This window comes from Eptatretus burgeri, chromosome 12, assembly GCF_056783735.1.
Source record: "Eptatretus burgeri isolate ZD-2024b chromosome 12, Ebu_testis_v1, whole genome shotgun sequence".
NCBI classification, from domain to species: Eukaryota; Metazoa; Chordata; class Myxini; order Myxiniformes; family Myxinidae; genus Eptatretus; species Eptatretus burgeri.
Genome location: NC_140972.1, coordinates 100,397,802 through 100,414,042, shown reverse-complemented (window position 1 = coordinate 100,414,042; position 16,241 = coordinate 100,397,802). Strand labels below are relative to the sequence as shown.

Here is a 16,241-nt window from a genome sequence, read left to right as displayed (position 1 = left end):
TGGGGGGGCTGGGATAGCGTAGTGGGCACGGGTGCACCTGCATGATGCTGGGGCCCGGGGCGCCGTTAGCCGCGTGGGCAGTGCATTGGGCACGGGCACCCAGGGAAGGGGCCCGGGGCACCAGCCTGCCACGTGAGCGTTTCAGGGGAGTCGCCGTGGAGGGCACTCCCCGGTGTTTAGGGAGCTGGTAGGCTCAGAGGCAGTGTAGTGCCCGGGGGTGCCATCGTTATAGAATCGGCAGAGGGTAGTGCCTGCCAAGGGAGCCACGCGTCCCTGCCGTGAGACCGTGTGAAGGCACGGAGAGAAAATTGGGGGGCGAGGTCCAAAATTGTGAGGACACCAACACAGGCAAAGGGAATCCTGGTTGTTAGAACCGATAGATTAAGCGGGAGGCGCTTTTTGAAAGCCCCGGGGTAGTTTAAGAGTTAATGGTTAGGGTAGATAGGAAGTGTACCCCTCCGCACCATCCATCCCTTCGCTCTCGTTGTGGGCCGTTGGACCCACTTTGGGTTAAATCGCTGAACTCTGGGGCGGCCTTCCTGAGGCTTGAGTTCGGCCTCGACGCAGGACGCGAGCCCTCCCTCATTCCCCTCCAGGAAGGGAACGTAGGGGTTGGGAGTAGGCTAGTAGACGGTAGGTTAGCCTAACAATGACGGTAAAGGGGGTTAGCGGACGATTTATAGTGGAGAAGAGTAAAAAAATAAAAACAAAAAAAAAATTAAGTTGGGGCGAAATTGGGTTTTACAAATTAAGGGAGTGGGTATGGACAGTGACAGGCAAAGGCGATAGGTGGGAGGGAAACAAGTAGGTAGGTCCGAGCCCGCCTTCTGAGTGGCCAGCACCACCGCACTCCCTCCACCAACCTGCACTGCACGGCGAGAGGCCGGCTAACTTCGTCTGCGGCTGTGCTTCAAGGCCTGTGCCGGTCGGATCGTCCGCCGGCTGTGTTCGCCTGCAGCGGCCCTGTTCTGCCGGCTTTGTATGCCTGTTCACCTTTGCCATGCCATGCCCACTGCCCACATCATCAGTTTGCCCCAATTCAATTTTGATTTGCCCCGATTGTTCATTGCCATGAGTGCCAGGATTGTCGCGAAGCTGCAAGGACTGTCCTGTTGGCAGCTGCAACATGGGCCTGCAGTGGTGGCCCATGCACCGGTTTTCTTTTGACTTTTGTTTTGCTCCCTGCAGAGTCCATTGATCCTGGGCCATGGTTAGTGTAAATTTTGTAAGTTAAGGTTAAGTTGTACTGTAAATATGTGTTTTGCGCCCCCGGCTTGTCTGTCTAGCGCCGGCAATTTTATTTAAGTCGTCTGAGTGAGTGGGTTTGTTTAGTTAGTGACTCAGCCCCCAGGTTATTTATTTTGGATCGCACTCAGGGATCCGAAGGTAAAACGTACTCGGGGAGAACTACACATGATGGCACACGAGAATTTGACGACTCGGGACGGGTCTGTAAAAAAGGGAGGGGGTAGTGTTACGGCTGTGGAAATTCGCATTACACCATAAAGGGCCCTCAGGTGAGATATCTTCATAGGTACATGTGTAGTTAGCCCAAACCCGTTGTATAGAGGGAATTTATGTGATCCATCCGGGCTGTGATCCTCCAGTTAGCCATTTTTCTGTTCTATCTTTTATTTCAAACACACAGCATTCCAACAACCACGCCATCCCCATCACAGCGCCAACCACACTGCAACCACGCCACCTCCACCATCTACGCTACTACATCTTCGCCACTACGTCCGCTTCTGAACGGCAAACAAAGGCGCCAAGGAGGGAACTGCGAGGATGCGCAGGTTTCCCCGCCTGTTTCTCCCGTTTGACTTCCCCGCGCTTTGGAGTGGAGGAGGGGCGATGCAGGTCAAAGGTCAGAGGTCATGTGAAGGAGGGGTCTCATTTTGGAGAAATAACTCTCTGACCCAGAGCCAAAAACTGACTCCCCCGGCCCCCGCACGGGGCAGGGTGGAGGTAAAGCGTGAGGGAACGCCCTTTTCGGGAACCCTCTCGAAGGAAGGTGGAGCCGAGAACGGGGCGGGGCGAAGGGCGGAGCCCCGCGCTATAAAAGACGGACACGGGCGGGGCGCTCTGTCTTCTCTTCTCCTTGAGCCTCTTCCTCTGGCGCGCTTCCTCTTCCGCCTCTTTCTCTTCGTCTTGGCTGGTGTTCTTTTTGGTCTTCGGTTGGTTTTTGGGGAGAGTTTGTCTTCGGGAAGAGGTCCTGTGCCTGCGCCTGCGCCTTGGCGAGCGGCCCTGTCACGAAGGCACGGACGGGAGACGCGAGAGCGCCAGTAGTGAGGTGGACCTGCGCGTCTGGACGGGGAGTGCCGGAGAGGGTTCGCCAGCCGCGAGAGAGGTCGGGGCCAGGCGCGACCACGCTGACAGTCGCGGGAGAGGGACTCACCAGCCATAAAAGGGAAGTCGCGACTTCTTTCTTTCTTTTCTTTGGGGTTTTTGTGTAAATGTCTGTGGGTGGCGCCAGTCTGGCTCAAGTAGTATTGTTTTAAGTGTTGCCGTGTGTACGCGTATTCGGTTGTAGCTCTGCATCGTTTCTTTTGTTACATTTGCTTTTTGTGCATAATTGTATGGCTGTAAATACGTGCCTTCCGTGCTTGTCTGTGTGTGCGTGTGAATAAAATGCTTGCTTGTTGAACTGTTCCCACTCTGCTTCGTCTCTTTTCCCTTTTTATTGACCCTCCATCTTGCATCACTTAAGGGGTTCGTAGTGTGTGCAACATCCCTGTAATTAATCTGAACCGGCCAGGTCGACGATAACACCGCTCGGTTATCCCGATTGTACGGAACGGGCCGCCCAAGCGGCTCGTGTCCGGAGTCGACCTGCGGCGAGGTACGATCGCCCGGTTTACCATCCGCGTGGGTACTTCGGTAGGTCGAGTCTGGCGAACAACCCTATCCTACGCGGGTGGCCGATTGGCACGATTGTGGTGAGGTCGAAAGGCCCACCCGTGACTAGCTCCCGCCGTTGGTCCGAGAGGGTCACGACAGAATTGTCCGTCCGGTGGGCGACGTGCCGCGATTCGAGTTATGTGGCCGTCCGCACGCCGGCGGGCACGAATTCGCAACAATATAATTATTTTTCTTCCACCTTAGGGAGCACATCTTTCTGGACTGAGGGGAGCAGTTTGTGGGGAGTTAAAATCATTCTCATTGCAACAGAGTTGTAACATTGTGAAACTGTCTATCACCTGTTCAAAATTTTGAGAGATTTTACCCCTCAATGGAAGCTTTAGATAAACCGGACTTTTCTAATCCAAATATATTGTCCTCAGACCGATTGGCAGTTTTTCGCTGTATGAACCCACAGATGAGTCACTCAGGGTAGCCATTGTCATGGAGAATGGTGTTAATGCACTCAATTTCAGCAGCAAGGCGACAGGGTGAACAAATGGGCCACGCTCTATTAATAAGGGTATTCATAAGGGCAATCTTGTAGCATGTTGAGCTACACGAGTCCCACTGTGTGTACTGCCCAGTGAAGGTAGCCTTGTGGTAGATTGTCGTCAAGAATCCATCCTCGGTCTTCTCGACTCGCACATCTAGAAATTGTAGTGCATTTGACTGCTCGGTCTCACAAGTAAACTTTCATGCGGGATGGAGAGCATTGAGCCGTACGAGGAAGTCGGGGCAGGCGGTAGGAGTATTGAAGATTGCAAATGTGTCATGCACATATCGATAGTATACCGTAGGTCAAATGTTCATGTTCATTTCATGGAACACATGCTTCTCATGAAAGCCGACAAAAATGTTTGTGAATCAAGTTAAATTGGACTACAATTCCATTTTACTGTTGCACTGAAAGACCATATAGCTTTTAAAAAGAAATCCACCACCACAGATTCCCATTCAGTTGCTTGCTTTGGAGGCCAGTTTTATGATATGCTTTGTACATCGAGATATGATGCTGAGGCTTGGATACTTTTGTCCAGAGTCTGGAGACTCAACCTCTTCCAGTGGTTGAATATGCAACTCGATTAGTTTGCTGTTCATTCTGGAGTGACAGGGTGAGACTGAGATTGTTACCTCCATTACTGAAGGTGGACGGAGGTAATGTTTTCACCTTTTTGGCTGTTTGTGAGCAGGACATCTCAAAAAGTTATGGAAGGATTCGGACGACACTTGGTAGATTGGTTGGGTGTCTGACAAGGACAAATTGATTCGATTTTATTGAAGATCCTAATCCAGATCTGGATTCCAGAATTTTAAAGTGATTCTTCATTATTTAGAGATGAGGCCAAAATCGATATAGAGCACAATGTTTCAAAAAGTTGTGGACGAGTGATAACAAGACTTGGTTCCTGAGTTGGGTAGGTGACAAGAACAAGCCGATTAGGTAGATTTGGGTTAATTTCTGGATGCAGATCCGGCCCATCGATCGATGGGACATAAAACATAAAATGTTCAGCCTGGCAGAGGTCTGCGCCCCACTGAGTGCCATTCGATTTTAGTATTAATGGATGTGTTCCATTCATCAGATCAGCATTTCATCAATTCCAGATCGGCAGTGATGTCGCTCTCTGCCTGTCAGTCGGATGGGTTACATAGTATGTAGTCATTTGCAAAATGGAAGGTTGAATGGTTTCTTGAAATATTATTGTGTTTTCAATTTATCATCAAATAACATCTGTTGAGACATTTCTTTGATTTGATTTAATTTGTTTTGTGTTCATGGCTTTTGACCTACATGTTCAGCAGATTGTTTACCTTGAAGCATTTATAAAAGGGAGAGAGAGAGAGAAAACAATCTTAATAGCACAATTTAATCAGTCTTTAATTAGCTTGGGTTATTTTGTTGATGTTCTCATCTGAGCCCCTGACTCATGAAGCAGGGACCACAGGGTCAAAATCCCATGGGCCATATGTTAGTCCATTGTCTTCTCATGTCCTTGTAATTCCTGTGGATATGCACTGATGTCTAATCATGTCTTTGTCCTGCTTGCGATGTTGTGAAGCCAAAGATCAGAAAAGTAACTTTATTTTGGAAAATATAAATGGTGATTGCTCTGTTTGCCAGGACAATAATAGTCTTTTGCATCCCTTAGGTTTTCCCAGTTCTTCCTTTGTCCTTTGTTTGATCCCTGCTGTAAGGACCGGGAAGTCAATGCCGTGGACTCTGAAAATGAGAAGAACCTCATGAGTGACTCGTGGAGACTGTTCCAGCTGGAGAAGTCCACCGGCAACAAAAAGCACCCCTTCTGCAAGTTTGGAACAGGTGTTGCCTTAACTTCGTGCACTTTGTTACAGAGTCTATAGAAGGTCTTCACCCCCTTTCAAAAATTTTTACCTTTTGTTACCTTGTAGCCTGGAATTAAATTGCATTGAATTAGACTTTTTCCACCTTTATTTACACATCGTAACGCACAACTTCCCAGTGAAAAACAAATTATACAAACTACATCAAATTAATTGATAATACAAAACAAAAATATATTGGTTGGATAAAGTGTCTTTAAATTAAATCAGCCCCCTTATAATAGCAATTGTAAATTGGCTCCGGTGTAACCAGGTCAGGTCAGGTATGGGAGCATGCGCCGGAGCAGTGCGTCGTTGCATCCACTTTCCGCATGTACTCCAGGGACCTCCATCTGACCATCCCCCAGGCAGATGCCTGGCCCATCCCAATCTCCTTGAGATGCTGATCAACCTGCTGCAACCACGAGGCACTTGGTTGGCCCATTGCCGTCCTCCACTCACGAGGCTTCCTCGCTGAGAGAATCTGGTGAGCAGGATCATCGTCAGGAAAATGAGCCACATCTTTCTATACGGCCGCAGCGGACGCTCACGGACAATGCAGATAATAAATCTCATTCGAGTCTTTCTCAGCAACCGCTCGTTGGACACAAAGTCCGACTATTGATTGCCAAGGATTCTCCGAAGAGACCTGGTACCAAAGGAATTAAGTCTCCATCTCAGATCCTTGGTCAGAGTCTTAATCTCACATCTGTAGAGCAAGACTGGAATCACCAAGGACCTGAAGACTCGTACTTTCGTCCTCCTGCACAGGTATCGGCAGCGCCATGCCCCATGATCCAGTGAATCCATGACTCCCCAGGCCTGTCCAAATAATAACTGGTCACTTATTTTAGCAAGATATTCGGGTTTTGTATTTTAAATTAATTTTCTGAAATTTGTAGAATTTGTTTTTCACTTAGAAGTTGTGGGTTACGATGTGTAAATAAAGGTGGAAAAAGTCTGATTTAATGTAATGTAATTCTTGGCTATAAGGCAACATACGGTGGAAATTTTCAAAGGGGGTGTAGACTTTCTACAGGCACTGTATGGTACGCTGTTATGTATTGATTGATTGATTGATTGATTGCTTGTCACAGTTTGAAACTTGTCTCACAGAGCAAAAAAAGCTCAATAAACGATTTATTGTTGTGAAGACAAAAGGAAGAAATTGATATGATTTATTTAGTTTTTTATGTGAGCATAATTATTTGATCAAATTATTTTGAGCTTTGCTTGAGCCAAAACCTCTTCCTGGCCAAACCCACAAGAACATTGGAATAATTTGGGCTGTTTACAAAGAATAAGAAGAAATTATTTGAGCATGATTGAAAGTAAAAGCATGTAATGTTGACCATAGTGCATTGTGACTATTCTAAATTATTATGGTACACAAGTGTTGTAATTTTATACTATGTTGCCATTGAACTCGATAACAACATTCTATTGGCTTTGGAGGTATGTGCACTTATCTTTGAGCTGTTTCACCCAGGTTTGAATCCTCACCCAGTTATAAACTGTTTCACATGCTGAGCAATACAACGATGTATGTGCCATCCTTCAGATTGGTGTTAAGCTGAAGACCCGTCTGCTGGCACTCAGTGGACTTTAAGATCTCAGTGTCTTCAGCAAATAATTGGCGCTGTGGTGGAGATTTCCAACCAAAAGAGAAAACCCTTTGTAATTTAATTCATCATTTATTATACAAAAATGCATATATGTGAAAAGAAGAGCTTGTCTCAAAAGTCCAAGCAGTCTCAAGTGTCTCAAGGTTGAATCATACGCAGCAAGAGAACCAGGAAGTGAGAGAGCGTGCATATGTAAGCTTGTCTGTCAGATCGACACTGATTGGTTCATCAGTTATGACGTCAATGGTAATCCGAGTCCCAATGGTTAGCCCACAGTTATCAGTGCCTCTGGCTCTAATTGGCTGGAGCGGAGAACAAGGCGACGACTCACCATTCACACCAACGTCTTGGACGGGGTGGGGGGGGGGTGCGAAGCCCCCAAAGCCGATGACTCACCATTTGCATGCACACCTTGGACAGCGGTCGGAGCAACAGCTTTGATATTTCCACTTTGAAAGTATATGAGAGAATGTATAAATTCCTTTTGATGACATAACGCAGGGTCTATGGAAAGGATGACGGTTGCTTCCAACATACGTAGATGTGAAACACTCTGACCTTGACTCAATATCTTAAACATATCTGTTTTGTACTTGTCTACACAGACGGGGTTGGCAACTAAGTGCCATGTAATGGCAGAAGAACAAGAAACGGCTGACTGTCCTTGAACATTCCTCCATGCTCGCACTGGTTGTCTCCTAATTCTCAAGTTCTTTTCTCGAGTCACCAGAGGGACATATCGGCACTTAAACTTACAGAAAACATTGTTGATTTGTGAGGTGGGCAGAACATCCTTCTTGACTTACGTAAGCAAACGGCGACCAGTAAAGATAACTCGACGTTGTACAGCCAAGTACGTGTTTGATATCGAAAATTTGATTTGTTCTTCAAACCTCCTTGATGATCGTCCTTTCCACGGCATCCTGACATAGACTGGACATTTGTCAAGACCAACCTTGCGATCCTTTGTCGAATTTACGTCTCTTAATTCGGCATCCTGACATAGATTTGCGATCAACCTTGTGAAACTCGTGCACATATCTCTTAATTATATACTCCGGGTAACCATTCTCAGCGAATATATTCATGATTTTTCTCCATTTCACCAGGAAGATTAGAAGGTGAGCAAATCCTCCGAGCTCTGTTCACAAGATGTTGATCAAGGCAATTTTGTATCTCGTGGAGCTGTAGGAATCCCAAGAAGTATACCGCCCAGTGAAAGCAAGCTTCCGGTAGATGGATGTAGTGAAACAATGTGCAGATCTTTCCACCAAAACTCCAAAAATGGTAAAGTGTTTGAAGATTCCAGCTCGCAGGTAAACTTCGGTGCTGGTTGGGGAGTATTAAGCCGTATCAAGAAGTTGTCACGTGCCACCTGAGACTCAAACAAAACAAAAATATCATCAACATACCATTACTATTGGATGGGAGAATCCACACCTTGCCGACCAGTAAGTTTCTGCATTTTGTGAAAGCCCAAAAAAATATTCGCAAGAACTGGGCCAAATGGAGAACCCATGGCCACACCATCAGTTTGCATATACATAATGTTGTGGAAGGCAGGTTGAATTGAGCTTCAATAACTCAGCCCAGAGGGGAGAGCAGTATTCCAGCAAGCTGCGGATGAATGCCCTGTAGGTGGATCAGAGTTCAAGTGTACCAAGGAAGGACTTTGTATGACAGAGGATGCCCAGTTGAGGCCAACTTTGAAATGTGGTTTGTTCAAAAAAGATCATGGCTGATAGTGAGACCAAGGAGATTGAATGACTGAACCTCCTCAAGAGGATTGCTCATAAATTAGATTGGGGGTGGGGGTGGGGAAGGGTTCTGGGTTGCCATACAGTCCTTTCAGCGAAAGAAGGTGAGTGTATGACATTTGTCAGGATTGAAAGACAAATTCCAAGTGTTTTGATCAGTTTGTGTTTCATTAATTTTTTTTGAAGGTCTGAAGAGGGGGAAGAGGCTGTAGCCTGCCTGTCTGAAGGATGAAGGATGAGGGATGTCATGGCAAAGGGTGGAGTCATCAGTAAATAGATAAAGAGAGTCAGAGAGATCATTGATGAAGATCAGGAATAGAACTCGACCCAGAACACTGCCTTGAGCCACTCCAACCTTGACAGGGAGAGGAGATGAAAGGTTTCCGTTGAGAGCCACATGTTGGCTATGAGAGTAGAACAAGTCAGTAAGCCATGTGTAGAGTTGTCCTTGCATAGACAGACAGTTTGGAGAGTCTGGCATCCTGCCTGACTCTCCAAACTATCAAAAGCATGAGATATGTCCAGAGAGACGGCCCTGATCTCATGTCTGACATTGAGGGCCTCGATCCATTGTTGGGCGAGTGTAAGCAGCCTCTCCAAGGTAGAATGACCTTGTGTGAAACCAAGTTGGTGATCTGAGATGAGATTATTGGAGGAAAGGAAGGATTTCATATCAACTGTGACGATGGATGCCATGACCTTGCTGATGATAGGAAGTAAACTGATCGGTCTGTAGTTTAGGGGATCAGTTTTTGCACCTTTTATGCATTGCAGTGATGTTGATGGATTTCCAAGTAGACGGAAGATGACCGATGCTAAATGACAGGGTGAAAAGGGCAGAGAGAGGATGTCCAAGATTAGCATGGCAGGGTTTTAGGCCACGTGAGGATGCCACCGGTCCAGTAGCAGAGTCAGATTCGAGGATTGAAAAAACCTTCACCTTGTATTTATACACCTGAATGAGTCCAGGAGCAGTTGGCTATGACAGGGAAGGGTGGGCACCGAGAGTGAGGGGTTGGAGACACAATATTTAGAAGCAAACACAGAATTGAGGCATTCGGCCTTCTCAGGAGCGGAGTCGGCTGTGATGCCATTTGAAGAGTGGGAGGGAAGGTATGGAAGCGGAGCATACTCCCGAAACAGATTTAACAAGGCACCACCAGGTTTTAGAGGAGGGAGACAAGTTTGAAAGTTCATTCTTGAGGTTGTATAGATGTTTCCTGGCTCTCCCGAGAGTGCACACACATGTGGACTTTTTAGAATGCACTGAGATTACCTTCGGTTGTATTTGCCTTCCAGGAAAAGAAGCCAAGTTGTTTCACAGCAACTTCCTCATCACAGAATTCAGTGTACCATAGGTAGGAAGAAGGGTAGGATTATTTGAAGACAAGATGGGGTGAATCTGTGTCTGAGAGAACAGGTTTCTGTGGAAGAATTTCCAGGCCGAGTTAATATCAGGGGCAGTAGATATGGGAGACCAGCCATAAAGAGAGATGGCTGCTTGCAGTCCATGCCAATCTGCTTGAGTGAAATGCCAGACTCGTGAGTGTTGAGGCGGTTCTTTGAGAATAGCCAGTGATGTTGACTTTCACAAGCATCTGATCAGATGAACCCATTGGAGCAGAAAAAGAGCAGGAGACCTTGCCCTTGCTCGCCATTGTCGGTGTATGTCACCGGTAGATATGTTTAGAGCAATGAGGTTTCATCTAGAATGAGGTAACATTGTTCACAACTCATTCAGTTTCAGTGGAGTCTGAATCTGCACATTCTAATTCCTCAGGAAACAATAAGACAACCATTGCCAATTTGACATCTTCCTCGAACCTGTAATTTTAATGTTCAGTTTTACAAAACCTGATTTGGGCATGAGAGAGGGAGTTAAAGTGAGGGGGAGGGGGAAGGCATGTCCTCACGAACCTTACTGTCTCTCTCTCTCTCTGTCTGTCTCTGTCTCTGTCTCTGTCTCTGTCTCTGTCTCTGTCTCTGTCTCTGTCTCTGTCTCTGTCCCTCTCTGTCTCTCTCTCTGTCTCTCAATAATGCTTCACATACCTGACCAGCATTTCAAACCTAACCTGGGACTGATGGTATTAAATTGTAAATTGATTGATTAAATTGTTTAAGAAAACTTCCTGGATATTAGAATGTAAACCAGTTGTACATGGAATGTTCTCATTTGTGTCCAGGCAACAAATACACTTTGGAGACGAGACCAAATGAGCTGGGACTGGACGTGAGGAATGAATTGCTCAAGTTTCATTCCAAGTTTTATTCTGCAAATTTGATGGCTCTCTGTGTACTTGGAAAAGGTCAGTTTGATGTGGATGTGAAATGTCTGAGGAAACAGAAAATCAACCATGTTTTTGGAAATTACGTTCCTCGCAAAAAAAATTCCTTTTCTTTTTTTTATTAGCCCGTCCCCCACGCAGCAGAAGACGGTGTTTTGCAATCACTTCTGTCTGTCTGTCTGTCTGTCTGTCTGTCTGTCTGTCTGTCTGTCCAGACCATTTGTGCTTTTGTCATCAAATTTTCAACAAAGCTTTATTATGAGAATATGGAGAAGTCGATTTGTGCCTGGTGTTGGCTTAATGGTTAAGGTAGTGGGCTTGGGATCCTAGGGTCCTGAGTTCAGATCCCGCTCAGCTGTTGAATTAACACCAGGTGGGGTTGACTCTGCCTGTCATCCTTCCGAGGTCGGCAAAATGAGTGCCAGCATGCTGGTATACTGTGTCGGAGTGGCGACCCGTCCAGGATTGTTCCCAATAGCCAAGGAGACTGCTTCGGCGGCACCAACACTCTGCACAGAGTATGGTCCTAATGGATGGATGGAGAAGTCAAATTAATCATTTTGTTTAATTAATTTGTTATTATTTTTTATTATTATTGTTGCTGTTTGACCCTTTTTTTGGCCTTTTCTGATGTGATGGTGGCGAACCCTATGAATAATTATCCGGGCAAAGATCTTGCCAGGCACTGAGAGTAGCGCCACCTCTCTATTTTTTTCGACACAAAATGTCACCCCTCTGTACGAAACAACAACAGACACTACGATCTCGTCCGGAAAACTTCGCTTTGAAGAACTGGAAGGAGGCACACACGAGCCAACGTTCAACATGCTCAGACCTGGAACCAGAAGTCTGACATATGCCAACCAGAGTGAGAGGTGCTTCACTTGCCTGAAACGGAATGTATTTGAAAGGCAAAATGAAGGGCTTTTTCCCCCTTCGTAGTTTTACTTACAACTCCCTGAATGTGGAAAACTACCTTCTCCCCAGGTGTGATCATTTTGGATTTTATTTCGGTTTCTCAAGAGCAGACGATATGGTGCATATTCCACAATATTTTATGAATGTTTGAGTGATGATTTCTAGATTGTTTGTTGCGGTTGCTCGATTCAAATCCAACATGTCATGTCAAAGCGACCACAACAGTCGACTGCTTCGGGAGTTCCCTGCCGGATCTGCTTCTGAAGGCCACATTACTGTGCATATTGGGACTCTCATAAGCTAGCCCAGTGTTGCGCCAATAGGCATCAAGTGAGTGAATCTAATTTGGACCGAGCAACCTAATTTGTGTGAAGCGGTCTTACTAGTGGTGTGAAGCCTGGTGTTAACTTAATGGTTAAGGTGGTTGCCTTTTAAGATCTTAGGGTCTTGAGTTTTAGCCTCTTTCTTGCTGGTAAATAACGCCAGGTGGGTTGACACAGCCTGTCATCTTTCCGAGATTGGCAAAATGAGTGCCAGCTTGATGATAACAGGCACTGCATCAGCAGCACAGCCATGCTCCCAGCAATGATGGAACCAGCAGTCATAGGCTGCATAGAAAATAATAATAAATAGCGGTCTGCAGACCGTACCAATTATTTCCCTTCACGGGTCTGTAAAACCACCAAATAGAGCAAGCCACCGCAGTCAGAATTGACTCCTGAGACCAGGTATCTATTGTGTGTGTGTGTGTGTGTGTGTGTGTGTGTGTGTGTGTGTGTGTGTGTGTGTGTGTGTGTGTGTGTGTGTGTGTGTGTGTGTGTGTGTGTGTGTGTGTGTGTGTGTGTGGTTTTTTGATGAAATGAATGAGAACAAATTATTATTATTCTCCTTGTTCTTGTTCTTCAAAAAAAATTCACGAAAATATAGTAAGCAATTCCTGAACAATTGCATTGTTTAAGTCCCCCCAAATTTAAGGAGATGACACATGTGTCTAAATGTTCGAATTTAATACCCTGCAGAATGTAATGTTTCCTGTAAATTTGAATCATCACTTCTACTGTCAGAGCTTCTCAACATTTCAATTATTTCAAAGTCCTCTACAGTGGCACAATGCTGTGCACTTGAGTCCTGTACGTCTGAAAAAACATCTCCTTTTAGACTTTTACATCTCGGGTCGGCCGTGCATCCATGCTTGATCAGTTGCCGGCAATTTTTTGTGAGGCATCTGGAAGTGTGGTCCAAAGAGGTTCCCGTTGACTGTCCTTTTTCATCCAACCAAATCTCTTTGGACTAGGCCAGTTCTGCTCAGCCAGATGTTCGCCTGATAAATACTTTGGTTCGTATATTCAAAGTCCTTTGGCAGTTTTGTCTGTGAAGAGACTTTTCTCCGCACTCTCTTCACTCTTTTTCTCACATGTGGCCTCCTTCAGGCTGTCGTTCTTGTACCTATCCCACACCACATCAAGTTTGTTTACAGTTCTGAAGTTGATGATTGGTCCAGAGTCTGAAATTCTCCTTGCTGTACTGGCCAAATGTTGAAGCATCTCCCCTTGCAAGAGGATGTACCACTGCTGGACCATCATACACTTTGGCCTCAAAGTTGGGTGGAACTTCTGGCTTCTCACAATCCGAGATTCAGTAGTTGGGACTTGCAGTTTAGTAATTGAAGTTTGCTACAGTCACTCAGAAATGGAGACCATTTTAAAATACTTATTTCAATATTATTTTTTTTTTTCAAAAATTTGTGAATATCCAAGGTTGGCTCCACATTTGGAACCATCTTGGCAGAACCCTTTTCCTGAGTCTCCGAGATGGGTATTGAAACCATCGAGGCAGAACTCCTGATATATTTTCCCAAAATTTAGTGAGCCTCTGAATTTTGGCTCGTCAAGGTAGAACTTGTTCAGTGGGTATTGTCTTGACTATCACTCACAATGAGTACCATCAATGTAGAACTCTTTTTTTTCAGGATTTTGTGGGTCTCCAAGATATAACTCTTTGGTTGGGTCATCAAGGTCGAGCTCGTTCTCTGGGTCTCGGTTGCTCACAAGGTCTTCAACCCAATCAACAATTTCACCCCAAGTTGTGGCAAAAGCAGTATTTTCATTTTGCATCTTGGATGCAATTTCCTGTGAGAGAAAATATTAATGTATTAATTAAGTGATTTAATTATTAAATGATTATATGTTTAAATTGAACTCTGCAAATATTAAAATAAAATCTTACCTCAATAGATGAGGATTGAATCCAGTTCATCAATTTGAAGATTTAGTTCCACACAGGTAGTTTGAATCCAAGGAACTCCAGTCATCCCATTCGAGATCAGCACAGCAGTCCATTCTCAATCAAAGTAAAAATATGTTTAAATTTAGCCTGTGTTGCAACCCTTTATATATGAATGGTGGGTATGGTCTCCTTGGGAATTTCCCAAGGCAAGCAGAGACAAGCCTTGTGGGGTAGGACCTAACTGGAAATGATGTAAGAGTGGGCGGGGCTTTGGGAAAGTGGGCGTAGTTCATGAAAAAATTGACATGTGGCTCAGGAGGTGCTCAGACAAGAGCATTAAGAGAGGTTTGTCATTTCATCTCTGCTCAACAAAGATACTTAAATGAAGAAATGGTTTAATTTATTCATAAATATTCGTTGGTTTGCTGTTTGAGTACACAACCGGTCAAAAGTTTTAGAACACTCCCATTTCCCTGTTTTTACTGAAATTTAAGCAGTTTAATGTTTCAATGTACTCTAAAATTAAAGCATAGAACAAATAAACAATTGCAGATAAAAAAAGAAACCATGGAATCGTTTTGTTGAACAAAATTTAATTAAAATTTTTGACTCATCAAAGTAGCCACCTTTTGCAGATATAACAGCCGAACATACTCGTGACATTATTTCTACAATGGAAATCAAATATTGTTCGGAAAGTTCTTCCCAACACTGTTGCAGAAGTTCCCACAAATGTGTTGCACTTGTAGGTTGCTTTGCTTTCACCCTTCTGTCCAGTTGATCCTAAACCAGCTCGATGGGGTTTAAGTCTGGAGACTGTGCTGGCCATTCCATGATTTGAAGCCTACCGTCTTGTTCTTTTCTTCTAAGGTAGTTCTGACATAGCCTGGAGGTATGTTTTGGGTCGTTATCTTGCTGTAGGATGAATCCCTGACCAACTAGGCATAGACCAGAGGGTATTGCATGGTGCTGCAAAATGCTGTGGTAGCCCTTTTGGTTCAGGGTGCCAGTCACTCTGCAAGTCACTGACTCTGGATCCAGCAAAAGAGCTCTAGCTCATCATGCTTCCTCCTCCATGTTTGACAGTTGGTGTCACACACTGAGGAACCATCCTTTCGCCTACTCGACGGCGTACAAAAACCCTGCGTGATGAACCTAAGATTTCAAATTTTGATTAATCGGTCCATAAGACCTTCTTCCAGTTTTCAGTTGTCCACTGACAGTGCTTCATGACCCAGGCAAGCTTCTTTTTCATATTTTGTCATCATGGCAATGGCTTTCTTACTGCCACTAAACCTGTCAAACCTGCAGCTCGAAGTCTTCTCTTCACTGTTGAAACTGAGACTTCCTTGCTTTGACCAGTGTTAAGTTGTGCTTGAAGCTGCTATCCTGTGAGCCACCAATCACACAAGCTGTTGACTCTCAGAAACTTGTCTTCTGATTGTGTTGTGGCTTTGGGTCTGCCAGACCTCTTCCTGTCAGAGTTTCCTCAAGTTTCCAAGTGCCTTTTTATGGTGTAGGAAACTGTACTCAATGACACCTTGGCTTGCTTTGCAATTTCTCCAAAGGAAAGACCAACACTTTTAAGGGTTGTAATGGTCTGTCTGTCTTCCTTTGTTAATTGTCTTTTTCTCACCATTATGATAGCAATATACTCCTTCCTGCAGTGCAATATTGTCCAAATAATGCTTCAGAGGGTGTAGCAACACAGTCTGTTACAACCCTGCTTTTACACAGACAGAGGATTTGTAACTAATCAACAAAAGTTTGGACACCTGCAGCAATTGTTTGCATCAACTTTTAAAGCTTAATTTACTTCCATTGCTGTAGAACAGCTGCAGTTGCTAACCCATTACTTGTTCCCGGAAAAGGGCCTTTTTTAACAATTCTGAAATTTACATTATTTTTTAGTTTTTGGTAACCTAAACTTTTTTTTTAACCTCTGGCAGTTTACCGCTTAGCTTTGTACCATTTCAGGTTATTCACTGGACTTGAACTGCTTAAATTTCAGAAAAACTGGAAAAATTGGGGTGTTCTAAAACTTATTCTAAAACCAGCCCAGAGGGGAGAGCAGTACTCCATCAGGCTGTGGATGAAAGCTTTGTATGTAGTCAGGAGCTCAGGTGGGCCGAGGAAAGACTTTGCACGACGGATGATTCCCAGTCCATTCCAGGTTATTGCTTCGG

The 16,241-nt window shown here is 44.9% G+C and overlaps 1 protein-coding gene across 2 annotated transcripts in view; it reads left to right on the top strand.

Annotated features, from left to right (window-relative positions):
• The window catches only part of IDE (insulin degrading enzyme), a 154,478-nt gene that overhangs the window by 22,364 nt on the left and 115,873 nt on the right, over positions 1-16,241 (top strand). For both annotated transcript variants that reach the window (XM_085849081.1, XM_085849080.1), the window contains exons 4-5: positions 5,055-5,224; positions 10,810-10,932. In XM_085849081.1, the coding sequence (XP_085705207.1) occupies positions 5,055-5,224; positions 10,810-10,932 (293 nt within the window). The remainder of the gene's footprint in view (positions 1-5,054; positions 5,225-10,809; positions 10,933-16,241) is intronic.